Below are 22,949 nucleotides of genomic sequence, written 5' to 3' on the forward strand. Positions count from 1 at the left end.
TAATACAACAATAAATATGAGCAAGTTGCATTTGACTTCTATAATCACTGGACCCATTTATACATCATGTTGATTTTATCCCATTTCTATGCTTCTGGGTGTCAATTGGCAAGTCTGAAAGAAAGATTCAATACCAAAAATTTAGGACAAAAATCAATAGTTCCCTCCACCACATTTGGTGCTGAGATCATAACTTATGTTCATCACTACCTTCCTTTACCAGATTTTTACTGGATTTCTTTTACTGTGAGCCACTTCCCATGATGTAGGTTTCTGCTCATTAGACTAATCTAGTTCTTTACTCTTGAAAAATATAAGAATTTCATTATAAATCTCTCATAGGCTATAGCTTGTACAATTGTCCCTTTCTCCTTTTGTTTGTTTTAAATTTTCACATGTGAATACTGTATTTATAACATTTCCTCTAAAAAACTCTTGTCACTCTTACTCCTCAAATTCATGGCCTCTTATTATAAATATATAATATAATTATATATATATATATTATTTATACATAATATAATTTTATTATGTATATGTGTATATTATATATAATTATATTATTATGTAACATGCAATATATTATAATATATTATTTATGTGTGTATTTATATATATAGCCTGCTGAGTTCATTTGGTGCTGCTTATATATGTCTGTATATGGCAACTTTTGTTGAAGTACAACTGGTATGGTCCAAAAAATATATTTAATCCATAAAATTTATTGAGTTTTTACATATGTATATATCCATGAAGCTATCAAAATAAGAAAGGTAATGATCACCTCTGAACATTCTCTTGTGTTCTTGTTAAGTTTTAGTTTGTTGTTGTTATTTGCCTTGGTTTTATGGAAGGAATTTATACTATGAGACATACTATCTTAATAAATTATTTACATGTTCAATACATTGCTATTGACCACAGGAGCTGTGTTGCCTCTCAGATCTCTAGAATTTGTTCATCTGATATAACTGGATATTTACACACAATGAACAAAAGCTCCCCATTTCTCCAAAATTTCTCTTTAACTCTATATTCATTAATAACATAGTGTCCCCAGAGAATGTCCCAAACCCAGCTATAAGGCCCTGACTATGCACCAACAGCCTTAGTTCTTCATGGTGGTGATAAATGAGTTAATGGTCACAACAGCACAGTACATAGACAGTATGGTAGAAATAAAATCTTAAACTGTTGTGTAGTTCTAAACAGTTACTCAGGGTCATTAGATGTCTTCAAGTCAAAGCCACTTATCAGGGCAGTCCTGTGTCTTCCAGGAATGGGCTTTGTTTAGTGTCCAAATCCTCATCATTTTCTAGAAACATGGAGAAGAGGTCACTATGTCATATGATGATGATCTGGGACCATTAGCATTCATAACTTGAAATGTGAAGGGAACGATGAACAGCTGTCAAGTGTATCAAGTTAAAAGGAGCATAAACAAGGTGAAACACAACAGAGTCAAACCACCAAACCTCCAGACAAAGAAATCAGACAATCTATGGACAACTTCTTGAGAGAAATTCAACAGTATGCCACTTTTCAGTCTTCATGTGCCTCCCTTAAAATTTCAAATGCTCAGGAAATGGTGTGTGAAGACAAAGGATATATGACAAATTAATAACCTTCACACAACTTTTCTATATCTCTGAAAGTTTTTGAAATATGTTCAGAAAAGGGGAAATATTTTGCCAAAGAAATACCCAATACCACTTACACCTACAAAATCACTGATCATAGGAATAACAAAACAATTTCAAAAAAATTAAAGTATAAACATTTTGTTATGTCGTACCTTTCCTACTGGTTATCAGGGGCAGTACCAGACACTTTAACAACTAAAAAATAATCAAGATTAAAAATTTATGTTACTAGGCTAAGAAACAATAAAATCCTTTATACATAATTTAGATTATACATAAAATTCTCATGCTTGTTATATTAAAGAATTGCTTATTCTGACAATTATTGTTTTAGGAATCTCATTTAATATTAAAACTTGGTTAATGGCAAATGATGTAAACTATTAGATTTTTTTAAAAGCTAATATTTCTTAATCTGTGACAATTTAGGAGAATTAAAATATGCAAAACTAATCACCAAAAAAATCTCAATAGTAACTTAAATCTGTTTTTGCACTAATTGTCCTATGATTTGGTAGAAATCCATTGTTCAAAATTAATTTCACAAATTACATCCTTATTGTTCATTGTTCATTCACTGAGTATTTCTCAACACCTGCTCCATACAAATGTTAAAATGCACTTTTCTAACCACCTTCCAGACAACCCACACAAAATCCTTCAAGTTCCTTGGTCCTTCAAAATCAGAAAGTGAATCCAAGTCAACATAGTTTGCCTTGCGTGCTTCATCCTGCCCCAGTTGTCAGTAAGGGATACAAGACAATTAAAACACTTTACTTTCAGAGGAGTGACAACATTTCTCAGACTCCTGTCTCTGTGTGTAAACTTCCTTTTTAATCAGATTAAAATAGTATTTCTTATTTCCCTTTTTGAGATGCCATCCTGTTTGACTAGCTAAACTGGATATATTAATGTCTTTTGTGACTTGTCTCTGAAACACCATTCAAACTGATTCCACCTTACAAAAATATGATTGTTTTGTTTCCACTCTTCATATATTTTACCACTTTGGCTTCATTTTTCGGTCTCTGCAGACTCTCTTGTTATAGGCACATGTAGGGGTGGTTGTCTGTGCTTTACCCTGCAGCACTGCCCCTAGCAGGCAGCAGGTAACTGTTAGGTACCTAACTCCTCTAGGGCATGGCCGAAGGGGACTAAGTCCTGGAATGCATACATGCTGGCGCTCTTGGCTACCTTGTGGTCTTGGATGCTGATTGCTGATGCTGCGGAAGGCAAAGCTCTCCAGAGAACCTTGTTGGACCATGCCATACCCTTTCTGGATCCTGTGACCAACTTCCTTATGTGTATTGTAAGTTAACACAGAATAAATCCCTTTTGAACATCAGACAGACTCTGTGGAATTGCCACTTCAGGCACATTTTATCAGGAGCCCCTAACTTCATCCATTTCTCATTTGCATTTTTGAATTTTCATCCATGCAAATATGCAATTGATCTTATACTGAAATTACATATTAAGTAAAAATATCCCAAGGTTTCTTCTGCTCTCTAAATCACAAATCCACCCTCAAAGAAGATACTAAGTCATAAGCCTATATATTGACTTTAGATTTTTCAGAAGTGATCTGTGCCATTATCCTATTCTGCTGATAAGAAAACAAATGCCTGTAAGTGTGGTGTCTTTTCTTCTGACCACCGGTATTATCAAAGCAGAGTTTTCTGGATTTCTGCTAATGCTCCACAGAGATCTTGGTGCTCTGAGATGCTTCTCCCAAAAGCAGGAATGTTTGAGCCAGTTGCCTATCATCCTCCAAATATGTCACCAATGCCAGCAGCTGGACCCTTGGAGATCATCCTCTAAGCAGCAGTACCTCACTACCCCGTTAAGCAGCTATCATCAATTTTTTTGTATCACTTCTCAATGAGCATAATTATCATAATGGGATTTTTACATGGCCCATTGAATATTTTGCTAATTACAAAGTAAAAAAATCAGACTTACAGTTTTCAGTTTCATTAAAAGGCTCAACATGAAAGAATGAATGCGTCTGTAATTTCTAGATTAAAATAAAATATTAAATATAGGTTAAAATACTCCTGGCTCAAGTTACATCACTTTTGCTAGTTTATTAACCTAATGGCCCAAATAGAAATGAACAAAATGTCTTCTACTTTTCTACTTTCTTTACTCCCATGATTGTCTTTCCTAGTCTGAAATATTTAAAAGTGAGGATAATATATCCAATGAGAATCCATTGGAGAAAAGTATTTTTTTTTCCTTTGCAGGAGATTGTCAAGCGCCTAGAGTAAAAGTTGGTCAACACAGAACTAACCCAATGTATTTTTGTAGACCTTTTGTCTCATGCTGCTTTGTTTGAGCTTTGTTTTTTTTTTAATTTGTCCTATTGGTCTTTTGCTTGTATATTTTGTTTTCCTGTGCGTACATATGGTGTGTGTGTGTGGGTGTGTGTGTGTGTGTGTGTGTGTGTGTGCGCGCGCGCATGTATATTTTTGTATGTTTGTTTTTAAAGAGAGAGAAAGAAAGGATGAGGAGTGAGTGGGGAAGAAGATCTGGGAAGGATCAGAGGAGAGGGTAAATGTGATAAAAGTAGATAGCATGAAAATTTTTCCAATAAAAAGAGAACATTAAAAAAGAGTGAGAGTAAGTTATTTCAACAGACACTGTGGGTGGTATATAGTTTGTCAAACACCAAGTTCATTGGTACAAAAGGTAAATTAAAAGGTATGCCTTGGCTTGGCATAAATAATCAAGGTTAAATAGGATAACTTAAAACTACTTAGAAAGCCTTAACCACTGGACAAGATTTAATCAGTATAAAAACCTGAATAACAGTAATTTTCTCTGGAAGTCTCTTTCACTTGAGTTCCCAAGCTGCCAATTCTTCCTTTTATTGAAATAGCAACTCTCAATGGAACCCTTGATTTTGTCTCTCTAATTTACTGCTTACTTCTGAATCTTGGAGATTCGTGTCTTCATTTTAACAGATACTTAAGACATACATACTATGTAACTGCAATGCATACATACTATGTAATTTATGCTAACAGTAATCCTCTTGAAGTTTCTGTTACTTCAATTATACACATAACAGATCTTAGTATTCTGACACACCCCTTGAAGACCCACCCAGCGTCCTGATGTAAAGTCTCCTTTAAAAAAGAAAACTTTATTTGGTTCTTTTCATATGTCTAAGTTTTCATGAGCCCAGAGGTCAGTTAAGCATCCCAGGGGGGCAGAGCACTGAGACATAGCAGCGTGGCCCAGAAATCCCACATGCTTGTGTTTACGCCAGCTGAGTAAGTGATTTTGTCACCAAAAGTCTTTATAAAGATTCTCCATTCATAGAGAGAAGTGGGTGGCCTTCATATATTCCACTATGTAAGAATAAGAGAAACCTCCACTAAGGGTCCAGACAAGCAGCCGCGTTCTGGTAGGAAACCATACTTTCTCTGCCTGTAATAACTTTGTCTGGTCATTTGAAGCTGAGCTGTAATTCATCTCAAAAGACACAAGATTTCAGTGGACTTAAGTATAAAGACAACTGCAAAGTTGGTGGTATTTTTCCTTCAACATACCCACCTGTAAGGCTTCTAATTCTCCACATTGTTCAAGGTAAGGCCCTCCCTTACTTAGCCTATACCATTCCACTCCTCTGAACTCCTCACTATACTTATGAGGCCTGTTCCGTTCACTTCTGTGGGACTGCCTACTCAGAAACTTCAAATTCCATGTAGATGTTTTACTTATATATGTTTAAGCAGTCATAGTAAATTAATATACAAGTGTGAAAATGTCTAATTAGACCCAACATTTTGTAAGACATATATTCTGTATTTAACTTATGATGTATTTGTGATACATGTAATAATGAAACTCCCAAGTACAGACATGGGCACACCCTCTTACATTTCTAGTTGATTTGCATTTCTACAGCACATTTATTCCATTTATGGTCCTGGGAACATCAATTGAATTAATACTTATAATTTAATTCTGAACAACAGAAAGACAATGTGACATAGTAAGGACCACACTGAAAGACATGGATTCACACACTGGATCCACTGTATCATTCAGAGGAACCTTCAACAAATTCTTCAGTCTGAAGCTACATGGTCATTCTTTTGTCTGTTGCTGATGTCAAATCATCCTGTATTAACTAGTAATTATTTAGTGAATTCCACTTTTTCATTTTTTTCATGAACGAGTGAGTTTTATTGGGGTTACTTCCGGGAGTATACATGAGGGGTGACTTACAGGAGCAGAAATGAGTTCTCATGTTCCATTGTTTCTTCAGTAAGCATATTATCTAACTGAATGGTGTATATGTTCAAGCATTTCTATCACTTTGCAATCAGCTTTTTAAAGATGGGAGACATTTTGCTATAAAATAATTCTTCATATTTTACCAAAATAAAAACATCAAGTTTGACCCCCTTGGCTTTTAGCTTTAGTTTTGTTATTAGAAATTCTGCTTTCACTCTGAAATTATATTAATGTTTACCTGCATTTTGTTCTAAAGCATCTGTGGTTTATTGATATTTAGTTATTTAACTGGCAGGAAATAATTTCAATATAATTTTGGTGATATGTCTTATGTTTTTTTTTTTAATCAAGTCATTTTATGTAACACTTTTTCCTCACTACCTCATTCAATTGCTACTGGTTTTAAAGTCTACTTAGTGTTTATCTGGACCTCTTTCTATAATTATATTCCAGGACTCTGTTTCCAAATGGGAACTAAATTCTCCTATTTATGTCAGTATCTAATATAATAGTGCAGATCACAGCAAATCTTTCTATGTTGGTAAATACCTGTCAATCATTTCAGATAAAAAAAAATTTTCCTTGCCTGTTCTTGTTCCATTCTCAAAAAACACTGCAGCATTTCATGTTTTATTTTAAAGCTACATTTTATGTTTTATTTATATGAAGATGTATTTTCTGAACTTTTGTTTACTGCTTATGAGAAACCATCACCACTATCCAATTTTAGAAGATTTTCCATCACCCAAAATAGTTTCCTGGTTGTTGTCCAACTCCCACCCCCAGAGAGACACAAGTGTTAACCTGCTTTCTGTCTTTAAATCAAATTTCTTTTCAAGACTTAAGGATATAGCTCAGTGGATAAGAGAATTTGCTAGTCAAGCATGAGGACCTGAGTTTGAATCTGAAATAACCATGTCAGACATGGCCATTCACACTGTAACCCCAGCTCTGAGGAGGTGGGTCAGAAACAAGTGGCTCACTGAGGCTTGCTGGCCACCAGCCTAGTTGCAGCTTCAGTGACAGACCCTGTCTCATAGGACTAAAGTGAGAAATGATAGAACAGGGCACCTGATGACCTCCCCTGGTCTCTGAGCATGAGAAGCAGGAGCACCTGCACACACATGTATAGTACTCTACACACACGGGCCACACACCAAATTTTTTCTCTTTTCTAATGATTTGATTAAAGTGGATCACACTGTAATTTTCAAACTAGGGCTTTTCTCATACTGCACAATGTGTCTGCGGTACATCCACATTGCAGTAGTCTGAACATCATTCCATCATGCGGGTGCTTCATAGTTTGTTCACCACACATCCAGCAGATAGAATTGGATTGTTCCCAGTTTGGGGCTATTGTAACTAATGCTGTTGTGAGCATTGATGTGTAAGTGTTATGTACATATGCTTTCCTTTGTCTTTGGAAAGTTTCTGGAAGAAGAATTTCTGGATCCTATGGTGAGTTTATGGTTGAATATTTAGGAAACTGCCAATTCTTTTTTCAAAGGGGATGTACTGTTACATGCTACCAGCCCTGCAGGGTGTTTCCAGTTTTTCCATATACTGTCAGAACTTAGCATTTTCTTTCCTGCCTTCTTCTCAGCTCTAGACATTCAAATATTTACGTAGCCTTAGCTCATTGCATTTAGAGAACCGCTATCTTGCATGTTGACCTTTCTAATCACTTTATGGGGACATTCTACATATTCATATCTTATAGTTCACAGTCTCTAAACTTCTACTTATTTATGTCTTATACTCCACAATGTCCAAGTCTTAGTCATTGGGGGGGTTGGATAAGTTTGTGGAAAAGTTTATTATTATTTCTACAGCTTAATTTAAACATTTCTTTGGTTAGTCTAGCTTTTTAAAACGGCTTGATTTAAAATTTTTATAGAAATCCATATTTTATTCTGAAAAACGTGTAACTTTTAAAAAACTTATTAAAGTCAAGAATTTTGTATATGATTTCATGCCTTACCAAATATTTTCTCATTACTTTCTTTTCACTATTCTTTGTTTCTATAAGAATTTTTCAAGTGAATTTGTCCAAATTGAGCTGATTTGAACAATTACACTTTAATTTCACTTTTGAATGCATCCAGCATGTTCATTAATTTTGTATTTTTAGTGTTTCATTATTTTGACTCCTTTTTTCTATGTACTTTTTTTTCTCTTGGTACAGTGTGGTGGTATTATATGCACTGCTGTAAGAATATTTTCTTTGAGTTCTACAAAAGTTTGGACACCTATGACGATGACATAAAACAATTTATGATGTAATAGACTCTGTTCTTGGTGGCTTACAGATACTACTGCACATCTCTATATATGTACATTCTCTGATTTTCAGATGCTATTTTCTTTTAATGTAATGTTTTTAACATTTCATAATACTATTTTTTTTCTTTACGCTTTCCCAGTACAAAGGAAAATCTCTTTAGTTTTTTGTTTGTTTTTGGGTTTTGCTTATTTGTTTGGTTTGGTTTTTGCTTTGTTCTGGTTTTTGGTTTTTGTCATTTTGTTTTATTTTGTTTTGTTTTGTAAGCTGGGTATATGACTAATCCTTGGCAGCTGTCTCAATAGGCATTATTATATGGTGTGGGATCTGATTCCTCGGTTACAGAAGACTCTAGCTTCCACTAAGACAACACCCATCTGTAGCACTGTGTAGTTCTTTTCTGTTCTGAAATAATAATGAAAATCAGAATCCTGAATTTCTGAAATATGTTTTTCCTTGTTTCCACTTCTGATGAAAATGTGTGTGTTAATGCTAATTACAAAATTCAATGTTTCTCCATCAGAACCACCCTATATGCCATTGTCTTTGCCTGTTTTTCTTAATAAGAGGTATATGTCACAAGGAAAAACATCTAGGTTGATCGTATAGTTAAACATCCTATGAAATCTAAAAGTCCGCTTCTCATAGTTTCTTTGGTAAAAACCAGATTGGCTTGTGTAGACTTGAACATGCATTGGGTGTCATCCTGTTTCTCTATTTCTTTCATTTTTTGAGATTATAATATATTACATCATTTCTCCATTCCCTTTTCTCCCTTCAAGCCCTTCCATAGACCTCTCTTTGCTCTCTTTCAAATTCATGGCCTCTTTCTTTCAATAAATTAATGTTACAGGCACATATGTATACACATATGTATTCATAACTATATAAATGCAGCCTACTCAGTCTGTATAGTGCTGTGTGGATATTTGAAGAGCTGACCATTTAGTACTGGATAATCGGTTGGTGTGCTCTTCCCTGGCAAACACTATCTCTCCTTTCTCAGTATTCTTTCATTGCCTTTGTAGAACTGAGGCTTTCTGAGATGCCCCCTTGTACTGCAGCAGGTCTTTTGTTGCTGTCCTTGTTCAATTCATCTTCCTTAGGGAGTCATGTTGGCGAGACTTTATGGGCATAGCTTCTGACAGTCCTGAGAGACAGTCTTACAGAAAACTCCCTGATTCTCTGGCAGTTAGAAGCTTTCCTCCCCTCTCCTTCAATGTTCCCTGAGCCTTAGTGTTTTGTAGATGTGCCCATTGGAACTGAGCTCCACAACTCTGCACTTTGGTTGGTTGTGATTTTATGTAGTGGTCTCTATTGCAAAGAGAAGTTTCCTTTATGAGGTCTGAGGGCTACATTTATCTGTGGGTATAAAGAAACATTGCCCTGCTTTTTTAATCAATCCATCTCCATATGCTTTATTTTAAAGGAGCTACTCTCAAAGATATTTGATTTAGGATGATTATCAATTTTAGCAGTAGATCATATGTTTGCTCATCTTTATCAGTGTTGAAAATTTAATAGAAATAGAATAGTTGAGGAAGACTTCCTTTTACACTGTGATAGTAATAAAGTTACTCTGAAATGAAAGCCTCAGAAACAGACAGTGGTGTAAGCTAGACACAACTGCAGCAAACCAGGAATTAATGGTTAACAAAGAAAAAGAGGATATGGATTTCAGAGAGAGTTGAGGTTACATGGGAGGAGCTGAAGGGAGAAAATGAGGTCATTGTGTTTGAACTTCAAAAATTACAAAAAAAAAATGGGGTGAGAATACGCAGATTTCTGAATTTGGGAGCATGCCTTATGGCGCTGCCATGAATCTGCAGATATTTCTGTAAGACTATCATATAACTCATGGAAAGCTACCAGATGAAAAGAGAAAAAATGCACAGCCTAAGTTTCCATGTACAAGACTGAATTCTGATGAAGATATTGTGTTTGAGCTTACATTCAGAGAGTGAAGTGAAGAAATAAAAAAATGCTAGATGGATCTACTAGTCTTTTTTTTTTTAATTTTTATTTTGCAATACAATTCAGTTCTACATATCAGCCACGGATTCCCTTGTTCTCCCCCCTCCCGCCTCCCTCACCTTCCCCCCGTCAGCCCGCCCCCCATTCCCATCTCCTCCAGGGCAAAGCCTTCCCCGCAGACTGAGATCAACCTGGTAGACTCAGTCCAGGCAGGTCCAGTCCCCTCCTCCCAGGCCGAGCCAAGCGACCCTGCATAGGCCCCAGGTTTCAAACAGCTGACTCATGCAATGAGCACAGGACTCGGTCCCACTGCCTGGATGCCTCCCAAACAGATCAGGCCAATCAACTGTCTCACCCACTCAGAGGGCCTGATCCAGTTGGGGACCCCTCAGCCATTGGTTCATATTTCATATGTTTGGCTATTTGTCTCTGTGCTTTATCCAACCTTGGTCTCAACAATTCTCGCTCATATAAACCCTCCTCATTCTCGCTAATTGGACTCCCAGAGATCCACCTGGGGCCTAGTCATGGATCTCTGCATCCAGATCCCTCAGTAGTTGGATGAGGTTTCTAGCACGACGACAATTAGGGTGTTTGGCCATCCCATCACCAGAGTAGGTCAGTTCGGGCTGTCTCTCCACCATTGCCAGCAGTCTGTTGTGGGGGTATCTTTGTGGATTTCTGTGGGCCTCTCTAGCACTTTGCTTCTTCCTATTCTCATGTGATCTTCATTTACCATGGTCTCCTATTCTTTGTTCTCCCTCTCTGCTGTTGATCCAGCAGGGATCTCCCGCTCCCCCAAGCTCTCTTTCCCTCAACCCTCGCCCTTCACTACCCCCACCCATGTCCAGGCTGTTCATGTAGATCTCATTCCATTTCTCTGTCATTGGGGCATCCCCGTGTCTTTCTTGGGGTCCTGTTTTCCAGGTAGCCTCCCTGGTGATGTGAGTAGCAGTCCAGTCATCCTTGTTCCACTTCAAGTATCCTGCTATGAGTGAGTACATACCATGTTTGTCTTTCTGAGTCTGGGTTACCTCACTCAGGATGATTTTTTCTAGATCCATCCATTTGTCTGCAAACCTCATGATGTCATTGTTTTTCTCTGCTGAGTAGTATTCCATTGTGTATATGTACCACATTTTGTTTATCCATTCTTCGGTTGAAGGGCATCTAGGTTGTTTCCATGTTCTGGCTATTACAAACAATGCTGATATGAACATAGCTGAACAAGTGCTCTTGTGGTGTGGTTGAGCATTCCTTGGGTATATGCCCAAGAGTTGTATAGCTGATCTTGGGGGAGATGGATTCCCAATTTTCTAAGAAAGCGCCATATTGATTTCCAAAGTGGCTGTACAAGCTTGCATTCCCACCAGCAGTGGAGGAGAGTTCCCCTAGCTCCACATCCTCTCCAGCATAAGGTGTCTTCAGTGTTTTTGATCTTAGCCATTTTGACAGGCATAAGGTGGTATCTCAGAGTTGTTTTGATTTGCATTTTCCTGATGATTAGGGATGTTGAGCAATTCCTTAAATGTCTTACAGCCATTTGAGTTTCCTCTGTTGAGAATTCTCTGTTTAGTTCTATAGCCCATTTCTTAATTGGACTGTTGGGCATTTTGATGTCTAATTTCTTGTGTTCCTTATATATTCTGGATATCAGTCCTCTGTCAGATGTGGGGTTGGTGAAGATCTTTTCCCATTCTGTAGGCTGTCACTTTGTCTTGTTGACCATATCCTTTGCTCTACAAAAGCTTCTCAGTTTCAAGAGGTCCCATTGATTGATTGTTTCTCTCAGTGTCTGTGCTACTGGTGTTCTATTTAGGAAGTGGTTTCCTATGCCAATACGTTCAAGACTACTTCCTACTTTCTCTTCTAGCAGGTTCAGAGTAGCTGGATTTTTGTTGAGGTCCTTGATCCATTTGGACTTAAGTTTTGTGCACGGTGATAGATATGGATCTATTTGCAGCCTTCTACATGTTGATATCCAGTTATGCCAGCACCATTTGTTGAAGATGCTTTCTTTTTTCCATTGTGCACTTTTGGCTTCTTTGTCAAAAATTATTTGTTCATAGGTGTGCGGATTAATGTCAGGGTCTTCAATTCGATTCCATTGGTCCACATGTTGGTTTTTATGCCAGTACCAAGCTGTTTTTATTACTGTAGCTCTATAGTAGAGCTTGAAGTCAGGGATCGTGATGCCTCCAGAGGTTGTGTTATTGTACAGGATTCTTTTGGCTATCCTGGGTTTTTTGTTTTTCCATATGAAGTTGAGTATTATTCTTTCCAGGTCTGTGAAGAATTGTGTTGGTATTTTGATGGGGATTGCATTGAATCTGTAGATTGCTTTTGGTAAGATTGCCATTTTTACTATGTTAGTCCTGCCTATCCATGAGCATGGGAGATCTTTCCATTTTCTGACATCTTCTTCAATTTCTTTTTTCAGGGACTTAAAGTTCTTGTCATATAGGTCCTTCACTTGCTTGGTTAGTGTTACCCCAAGGTATTTTATGTCATTTGTGGCTATAGTAAAGGGTGATGTATCTCTGATTTCCTTCTCCGCTTCTTTGTCCATTGTATATAGGAGGGCTACTGATTTTTTTGAGTTGATCTTGTATCCTGCTATGTTGCTGAAGGTGTTTATAAGCTGTATCAGTTCCTTGGTGGAATCTTTGGGGTTGCTCAAGTATACTATCATGTCATCTGCAAATAGGGAAAGCTTGACTTCTTCCTTTCCAATTTGTATCCCCTTAATCTCCTTATGTTGTCTTATTGCTCTGGCTAGAACTTCAAGCACTATATTGAATAAGTATGGGGAGAGCAGACAGCCTTGCCTCGTTCCTGATTTTAGTGGAATTGCTTTGAGTTTCTCTCCATTTAATTTGATGTTGGCTGTTGGCTTGCTGTAAATTGCCTTTATTATGTTTAGGTATGTTCCCTGTATTCCTGATCGCTCCAAGACCTTTATCATGAAGGGGTGCTGGATTTTGTCAAATGCCTTTTCAGCATCTAGTGAGATGATCATGTGGTTTTTTTCTTTGAGTTTGTTTATATGGTGTATTACATTGACAGACTTTCGTATGTTGAACCATCCTTGCATCCCTGGAAGGATCTACTAGTCTTAATGTTAGTCTGAGAAGAGTAATGCTGTAAAATAAAAAAAAGACAGGAAAAGAGTAAAAAATTTTGTCCTTGTACTGCCCAAGAAGTTTAAATTTATAACAAATAATACTTTGTACAGAAAGGCAAACTCATATTCATCTACATCCATAAGTTAGCTGTGTAAATAGAAAGGAAGAATGTATAAAAATATGCATAACTGATTAAAATGACCATGGAAGTCTTCTATAGAATCATTAGAAATCTGAAAGAAGTTTAAAATACATTTTGAAGAATATGTTGGCTTTTATAGTAAATATGTAATTTTCAAAATGCACTACTTTATGCATTCACATTATGCCAAATAATCTACTACTTGCTAAAAGCAACTCTCAGCAATTTAATTATGGGTCACAAAATGGGTACACAGTCCTAAAATATGTTTTGTAAGTCTGGACAATAGACACTTTAAGTAATTTGATATTTTCCAACGAAGATATATATCCCACATTTGCTTCATATATTAGTAGAAAATAATATTATTAATTGAAAGAAAATCATATCATAATTACTGCCATCCTCACTATCACCAGACAGGGTGGTTTAGTTTGTGATGACACGGACCCTAGAGCCCCTTATTCTCTGATTCCCAATGCCACCCCCCTGTTTTTATAAACATGAAGAGTTTATCCAAACTTCTAAGATTTAGCCATCAAGAAGACAAATACATCTCTCAGATTCATCAGAAGGCTCAAAACAAATCTATGCAAAATATTTACAGGAATGTGTAAAACACTCTTATCATTGACACATTGGTGTGTATCTCTCTAATACTATAACAGATCAACTTCAGGTTAAGAATCAGGCAGTATGTGTTACCAAAGAAGTTTATAATTTGACTCAGTGACCACTGCTACAGGAGAGGAAGGGTCAATAATCACAAACGAGGCAAGGTTTTAGTACTACAAAACAAGAATCCCAAGCTTTAAAGTCATAGGAACTGAAGCATCTTCTCTCTAATAACATGCATGAAGATGGACATTAACTGGATGGAATTCTAGGCACATCCAAAAAACAGTTGTTCACTGCTTACTAAATGGATCAAGCAAAACTTAGTATTACCATTTACTACTCTAAAAATCCAAGTAAAAATTAATTATTTTCCTAGACTAAGTCCTGACTGTGGTACAATAGCATGTTTTAGAAACATACATAAACAAATATAAATCAATTAGAAAGCACATATTTATGCACTATGAACAGTACTACTAAACAAAGATTAGCTTAAAACCCCTTTTACTCATAGAACATATTAATAAGAATGTTAAGAGACACACTTTTCTGCTGTGGGATGGTCCGTATGTGCTCTGATTGGTCAATAAATAAAACACTGATTGGCCGGTGACCAGGCAGGAAGTATAGGTGGGACTAACAGAGAGGAGAATTGAGAGAACAGGAAGGAGGGGGGAGACACTGCCACCACCACCATGACAAGCAGCATGTGAAGATGCCGGTAAGCCACAAGCCACATGGCAAGGTATAGATTTATAGAAATGGATTAATTTAAGATATAAGAACAGTTAGCAAGAAGCCTGCCACGGCCATACAGTTTGTAAGCAATAAGTCTCTGTGTTTACTTGGTTGGGTCTGATCGGCTGTGAGACTGGCGGGTAACAGAGATTTGTCCTGACTGTGGGCCAGGCAGGAAAACTCTAGCTACTAATTTCAATTAATTTTTTTTATTTATGTGTATGTGTGAGTGTGTGACATATGTACAAATGTGCCAGTGACCGGACAAGGTTGTCAGCTACCCAGAGCCTAATATGTAGGAAGTTGTGAGCAACACAACGTAAGTCCAGGGAACTAACTCTGCACAAGCAACAAACACTTTTAGCCCTGAGCCATCTCTCTAGCCCCTAAAGAATGAAAGTTTTAATTGAAAGTAAATGATTGATAACAATACAAAATACTAATAGTAAATGTGAAATAAATTTAGCTGCATAAATTTTAATTAATTCAAACTTACGGCTGAGCTTTCTGATAGATCTATATATAATTTTTAATGGAAAAACTCCCAACAAAATAGCATCGTTTGCATGATTCTGCTTATATCAAGTTCAAAAATAGGAATTGGTAATTATGGCAACAGAAGCCAAAAAAAAAAAAAAACGATCACTGCTAAAGTAGACAACGGATAGCATGGGACATTAGGAAGCCTTCTGGTAATGTTCTCCTAACTGATGTCAAAAGTAGTTAACTGATATGTATAAATACCAAACTTAATTGGGCCACCCTCTAAAGTGTTGTGCACTTTATTGAATGCATATTAGACTTCAACTGAAACAATTTTGAAATTCTAGATTTAGGAAGTCAAGATCCTGATTGGACAGACCATAATGCCAATCTTCCATAACTCCACCTCTCCTACTTTTCTCCTGACTGGAGTCCCTGGACTAGAATGGGCTCATTCCTGGATCTCCATCCCCTTCTGCTGTCTCTATTTAACTGCACTATCTGGAAATTCTTTGATGCAGTTTGTAGTCCTTACGGAGCCAACTCTCCATGAGCCCATGTACTATTTCCTCTCTATGCTATCCACCACTGACATTGGCTTATGCATCTCGACAATGGTGACAGTGCTGGGAATACTTTGGCTCAATGCCAGGGAGATCAGCTTCAATGCCTGCTTGTCCCAGATGTTCTTCATTCACCTCTTCACAATCATGGAATCCTCAGTGCTCCTGGCTATGGCCTTTGATCGTTTTGTGGCCATCTCAAACCCCCTGAGATATGTTACCATTCTAACTCATACAAGGATTGCACAGATTGGTCTGGTAGTCATTACTAGAGGGACTGTCATTTTGACCCCACTGGTCCTGCTCCTTAAGCGTCTATCATTCTGCCATAGCCATGTGCTCCACCACTCTTATTGTTTCCACCCTGATGTAATGAAGCTATCGTGTTCAGACACAAAAATCAACAGTGCATTTGGACTAACTGCAATTATTTCTACTGCTGGAGTGGACTCTGTCCTTATCCTGCTCTCCTATGTCCTGATTATCCGCTCAGTTCTCAGCATCGCATCCCCTGGAGAAAGGAAGAAGGCTTTCAGTACCTGCATTTCTCATATCACTGCTGTGGCCATCTTCTACATCCCCTTGATCAGCCTCTCCTTCGTCCACAGATTTGGGAAACACGCCCCACCCTATGTGCCCACTCTCATTGCAAATGTGTATTTGCTCATCCCCCCTGTGATGAACCCTATCATCTACAGTGTGAAAACAAAGCAGATTCAGAAAGCTATTCTCAGACTTGTATATTGCAAAGGACCTCATGTTTTGCAATCATTAAGCACATAAAGACTTATTTGAAGATGAGAAACAATTATCACACATTAAATGTTAGAGTGATATGGATCTAGGTATAATCCAATCAAACAGATTCAAAATAATCTTCTCTAATACAATTTTGTTTTATTTAACCACCAGAACACTTACTCAGATTCTCATTATCTCTCAGCTTCCTTATTTTGTATTTGATTTTTTAGCTTTTATTTTATTTTTAATTTAATTTTTTTCATAAAATATGTTTTTATCATGTTTTCCCTTTCCCTAACCCCTCTCAGATCCCCCACCACCTCTCTACCGACCCAACTTCATGTTATTTCTCTCTCAAAAAAAGCAAAAATAAAATAATAAAATCAAAATGAACAATGAATAAGACAAAAAATAACAAAACAAAATGAAACAAAAATTCCACAAAAAAAAAAACAAAACATAAAAACAACAAGCCTATTTATATTGGCCAACAATTCTTAGGCATGGGACCTGCCTTGGAGTGTAGTTAATATACCCAGTAACACTCCATTGGCAAAACTGCCTTTCTCTTTCCCAGAAATGATCAATTACAGATGTTTTTAATTAAGTACTCAACTGGAAAGAAATTGTAAAAGAAAACTAAACATATCTTGGGTTTATTTCCTATATACAAACTGAATAAGCTCGTAACTTCTATAATCTGCTTCAACTTTCTATTAGTTTTAACACTTCTCACTGTCTCAAGAGTATAAGAAAATTAGTCTAACTGTTCCTTTAGATTTTTGTACTTTTCTTGGTGGTGAACTTTACTGTCCACTCCACTTGAATCTTTCACCCACTTTCCACCTCGAAGTTTTATTGTTTTATGACTTATCTTTAAATATCTTCATTAAGTTTTTCATAATCTCTCCAGTGACATTCAACACTGTCTTATCACCTGCCTTTTCTAATGTTTTGCTCTTATCTGTTCACTTTTATATGAATATCAGCATTGATATGCATGTATACTAATCACTCAAGTTCTCACAAGGATATAAATTACATAGATAAAAATTGCCTTGATTTGTAAAACTTCTACAATACCTAACTGAATATTATCCATGAAACAGGCACTCACTGATAATTGTTGATACTGTTCCTAATAGTCTTTCATATATACCCTTAGAACAATTCCAATATAGCCAATTCCATTTCATGTATGACATGTATGACCTAAGAAATTGCTTTTGTAACTGGTGGCAAATTTCCTGCCTATATCATCTAACAATTTACCTTAGTTCTGACACAGCTAATGTTAAAAAAAAAAAAAAACTACTTGAGAAGCTGAGTTGTCCATACCTTATCCCAGTTTGAATAAAGTGAACTCTATGAATGATTTAAACTATATTTTTTCATGAGTAAGTTTCCCCATTGGGTTTTTTATTTTCTGATATTTTTTAATTCCCAAGGTGCTAGCAAGCTAACAAACTACCCTTCACCACTTGCTCCCACATACACTGCTTTTCTATCTCTTTTTCTAACATTAAAATGTCTGATCTTTACCTTTGGGCTTAGTGTAGAGCCCCTCAAAATGTTATGGCTTTCTCTTTGGTCTATAGATGTCCAACTTTGTCATTTTCCTTCTGTTTTCTACAAAATAATCAGAAAAAAACCTTTTTAATAGTCTTTTTGCTAAAGTTTAATTACAGAAGAAATAACTATTATGCTCTGATTAATAAAATATGGTACAGAAAAGGATAAAGGCCTCCCTGCTACTCTCTTCAAGCCTAATCTGTAGTTCTACTTTCTCGGGTAACAATAGTATATTGTTGATTCTTATCCTTCCTTCTACATTGAATTTATACACATGGGGATGCAAAATATATTCAAAAGAGTAGCATTTAAAGCAAAATTTTATTATTTATGAACTGGAAAAGCTATAAAATTCCTAGGAACACTTTATTTGCATTTGCAATTTCCATTTTTGTAGGTTTGGCCTAAGAATGATGTTTCATATAGAACTAGAGATGTATGGATGTCTACCTGTAGGAATCTCTTACCAGGTCCCATTGACATCAACCCTTGACTCTCAAATTTCCTACTATGATCACTCCAAAACATTGCCTATCAGGTTAACACCTTAGACTATGACAGCAAAATCTAAGTTTGATCCTTGGGATTTTCACGGGGGAAAGAGAGAGAGCTGACTACTGCAAGTTAATTGTCCTCTAATCACTCCAAACACACACACACACACACACACACACACACACACACACACACACACCTAAATAAATAAATAAAAATAAGTTCTACACCCACCCTCAAAATAGCATGTGGCAGTCTGATTTATCCTACCCCTACTTTACACACTCACTTTTTGTTTTGTTTTGTTTTGTTTTGTTTTGTTTTGTTTTGTTTTGTTTTGTTTTGTTTTTAAGATAGGGTTTCTTTGTGTAGCCCTGGCTGTCTTGGAATTCATTATGTAGACCAGGGTGGCCTTGAACTTAGAGATCCATCTGCCCATGCCTCTTGAGTGCTGGGATTAAAGGTGTGGGCCACCACCTTTTTTATGATAATAAGAACATTTTTATGACAATAAGAATGTTGCGCATTTTACTATAGAACTATTCATCTCTAAGTTCTTGTGGCCTGAGGAATAGAACACTCAAGACTTTACTACTCTTCACACAGCAAAATGCATTTCATGTCTATGCAAACTAGATTAGGAAGATAATGAGAAGCTAAACATAAATTTGATTTCCACAGTGAGAAACAAAATTGGTAAAGATCGTTTTTCATTAAAGCATTCCTTATAAATGCATCTTATTTCAGGAAATATAATAATGAGCACAAGAATTGTGTAAATCATTAGAAAAAAAGTAAATAGTCCATCTTCACAGTACTGCAACCAGGGTATGACATCATAGTCTACTTGACATTTAAGTAGACATAAAGAACCTCTCCCAAAAAAATAATGAAAGACAGTCAAGATTAAGCTTAATAATGCTCATGCACCTATTATTACAAACACTAATGACATCCAAAAGGAACAAACATTCACAAGATAAAAATTTAACTGGCATTAAACATTGGTGATGGCATCTTTCCTCTGTGAAATGTTAGGGTGTATGTAGAAAAATCATGGTTGGTACAAGGCTAAACACAGTTTGTTATTTCTTATCTCCAGTTTCTGTCTCTGAATTTCTCTGTCTCTATCTCTGTCTCTGTCTCTCTCTAACACACACACACACACACACACACACACACACACACAAACAACCATACATACATACATACATAACACACACACACACACACACACACACACACACACACACACACACACACGGTGGGGGTGAAATAACTCTGCCTAAAGTCCTAGAATATAGGATGACTTTTGTGATCTCCTTCCCAAAACAAGTATGGAAATTACATCCCTACACTTTTCATATATTCAACACTGATATTTTCCCTGACAAAATTTTAATAGCAATCACCAGTTTTTTAAAAAGCACCTCATCAACTGTGTATGAAGCTACTGCATAAGTAAGTTGTGAAGATCTAATGTTCAGCGTACAGAGAGCTAATAATATTATGCTGTAAACTTGAAATCTGTGGTGATATATTGTATACCCTAGTAAACTTGCATGAGGATCAGAGAACAGAGCCAGCCACTAGATTAGACACAGAGGCCAAGCAGTGGTGGCACACACCTTTAATCCTATCACTCGGGAGGCAGAGATCTGTCTGGATCTCTGTGAGTTCAAGGCCACACTGGGCTACATGAGATTGATCCAGTATAGGAGAGAAACAGAGCCAGGCAGTGATGGCATACACCTTTAATCCCAGCACTTGAGATCTCATGCCTTTGCTTGGGAAGCACACAGGCCTTTAAGCCTTTAATCCCAGGAAGTAATATGGCAGAGTAGAGAAAGGTATATAAAGCATGAGGAAATAGGATCTCACTCTCTTTAGGCTGAAGATTTCATAGAGGTAAGAATTAATGATTGCCTGTTCTGCTTCTCTGATCTTTCAGCTTTCACCTGATATCTGGCTCTGAGTTTTTTATTAAAAGACCATCTAAGATTTGAACAACAGAAATCAGCTATGAAAGTTAATTGTGAAACTCATCAAAAAAAGAAGAACCTGTATGAGATGATGGCTGTGGTAATTAGCTAGACATGCACTGTCAAATTACTCAAAACAAAGTTGAAGCTTTAAAAAGAAAGAATCTGCTTTATTGTAGGATGGCTTTTTCAGGTGTAATAGGGTCACCATCTTTGAGTATAGACTACTTTGGCCCAGAAGCCATGGCAAAGGAGTACAGAGATATAATGGTAGCTAGGTCTATGGAAATTGCAATAGTGCCACTGATACTAATCAGAAGAAGAAAGAAGAGAATCACAGGACCCTCATAGGGGATTTCACACATTGCACCCTCCTGCCACACTCCAGTTGATGCAAGAAAATATAAGAAATAGAATCTTAATTGAGAGGAAAACTCCATGGTGAGGCTCCCAAACAGTGAAGAATGGTTAAATACAGCACTTCAGACGGGCTGTGAGTTGACAGGAAGTAACCATTACAAGTGTGTGAACATAGTGCCCACATAACTAATAGATTTCATAACTGAACTTGCAGTAAGAATATTATTGGAAGAATCCTCATATTACTCATATTACAGGAAGAGATGTAGAATATTTTAGAAGCATATTCTTATTCCCCAGAACATCAATATGAGCAGAGAGGAACACCTACAGCTAACTGTCTTCAAAGATTACAGCATTGGCACCTGGAGCTGCTTTCTGAATTGCTTTATTCTGGCTCTGGATCATTTCTAAAACTGAAGAGTCTTGAGAACATTTCTGTTAGGATTTCCAAGTGTCTGATTCTAGAATGGACAGGTAAAGAAAAACACAGATAGTTTTTTCAAATTAAGCCCATAAAAATTCTTGTTAAATAATAAAATTTTTATATTTGGTACTTATAAATGTTTAAAGACTGTAGGCAAACATTTTAGCAGGTGTTGTTAAAAACACCATGTGGGCAACAGCACTTTCTAAGTGATCTGCTTGAAAGTACAAGATGATACAGGTTGCTCTTTATTATGTAAGTGATGTTGACCACTATATGCAGGGAAATTATTCTTAAAAAAACAAATGCAGCTTTTGTTCTTTTAGGGTTGCTGAGTTGAAAACAGTCTTTCCTGATGCTGGAGAAAAATGTGGCAAACAACACCAGTTTTCTGCCTACACTGGGAAATAGAAAGTCCCACGAAATATGTTTTCAGTTAAAACTATATAAAGGTCAGTTCAATAATCAGATTAATGTGTACTCATTCAAAGACAATTTCCCTTCCATCTGTCTGATCTATAGCTGGCTGCACTTGGGCCTCTGGATATGAAGAAAGATGGTGTCTTCATTTTCACTCACATCCTAGGAAAAGTTTTTTAACATTGCCAACTCAAGTTTAAAGAAAGACAAAAGACATAAAACCAACAGAGGACTTCTTCTTGTTTATATGGTATTATTGTATGATGCTTCCATATTCGTGAGCTTAAAGATTTTACATACTGACACTTTTGAGGGTCCATCAAAGATCTTCCACTAAACAGCACTGTTTTCTCAGAGGCTTCTTTGATTTGGACATACTCTAAGACAGTATTCCTAACAATTAAATACAGATAGTGTGGGTCTCCTTCTTCCTCAAGGATCATTGACTACCGATCCACAAGATTGGAGGGAGCAGAAGCAGTGTTCGGATGGCTGTAGATACAATGGAGATAGGCCTTCAGGAGATAACTTCAATGAGACAACTGAACTTTATTCCAGAGTATGGGGAATATATAGGATTAGGAAGCCTGGGGACAAATACTAATTTGCATTAAATGGCACAATCCTATCATATAGCTGGATTAGACATATAGAACATCCCACAACACAGGGCCCTATCAAAATGGCTAGACTGTTAATGCAATTATCATGTGGGCAGCAGGGAAAGAGCGGTTGCAGGTTGCAGGGAACTATGTTAAGGGTCTTCCTTAAGATAAGGCATGCATCCAGGCCTAGAGACATTTCCAGATAAGGTTAGGTAGGGAGCAGGAAGCCCCTCCTGTGGGGGATGGAGTCCTCCATGTTGCCAGGCATAGAGAGAGCTGCCAGGCCATGGTAGGCTGCAACCTCTGACCATCAGGGCCTTCCAACAATGTAGCTTTCTTTTCATAGGACATATTTGTGCAATCTTTGCATAAGCAGACCTTGAGAGATAAGCTTCAACCCAGTAAGCAAAGTAAAATTCTCCCTCTAACACCATAGCAACTCCCAACTTCCCAGTCCCTTCACTGGCTCTTTATAGTTTTCTCGGAAGGAATCAGACATCAATCAACATTTGTTTCCATTTCTCTCTGA

General features: G+C 36.9%; 1 protein-coding gene across 1 annotated transcript; it reads left to right on the forward strand.

The window, feature by feature from the left end:
* Window positions 1-15,638: 15,638 nt before the first annotated feature.
* LOC131912020 (olfactory receptor 51F1-like) lies at window positions 15,639-16,601 on the forward strand. The gene has a single exon (XM_059264539.1). It carries the CDS (start codon window positions 15,639-15,641, stop codon window positions 16,599-16,601), a length of 963 nt encoding a protein of 320 aa, XP_059120522.1.
* Window positions 16,602-22,949: the final 6,348 nt, after the last annotated feature.

The sequence above is a fragment of the Peromyscus eremicus genome, chromosome 1 (assembly GCF_949786415.1).
Source record: "Peromyscus eremicus chromosome 1, PerEre_H2_v1, whole genome shotgun sequence".
Classification (NCBI taxonomy): Eukaryota; Metazoa; Chordata; class Mammalia; order Rodentia; family Cricetidae; genus Peromyscus; species Peromyscus eremicus.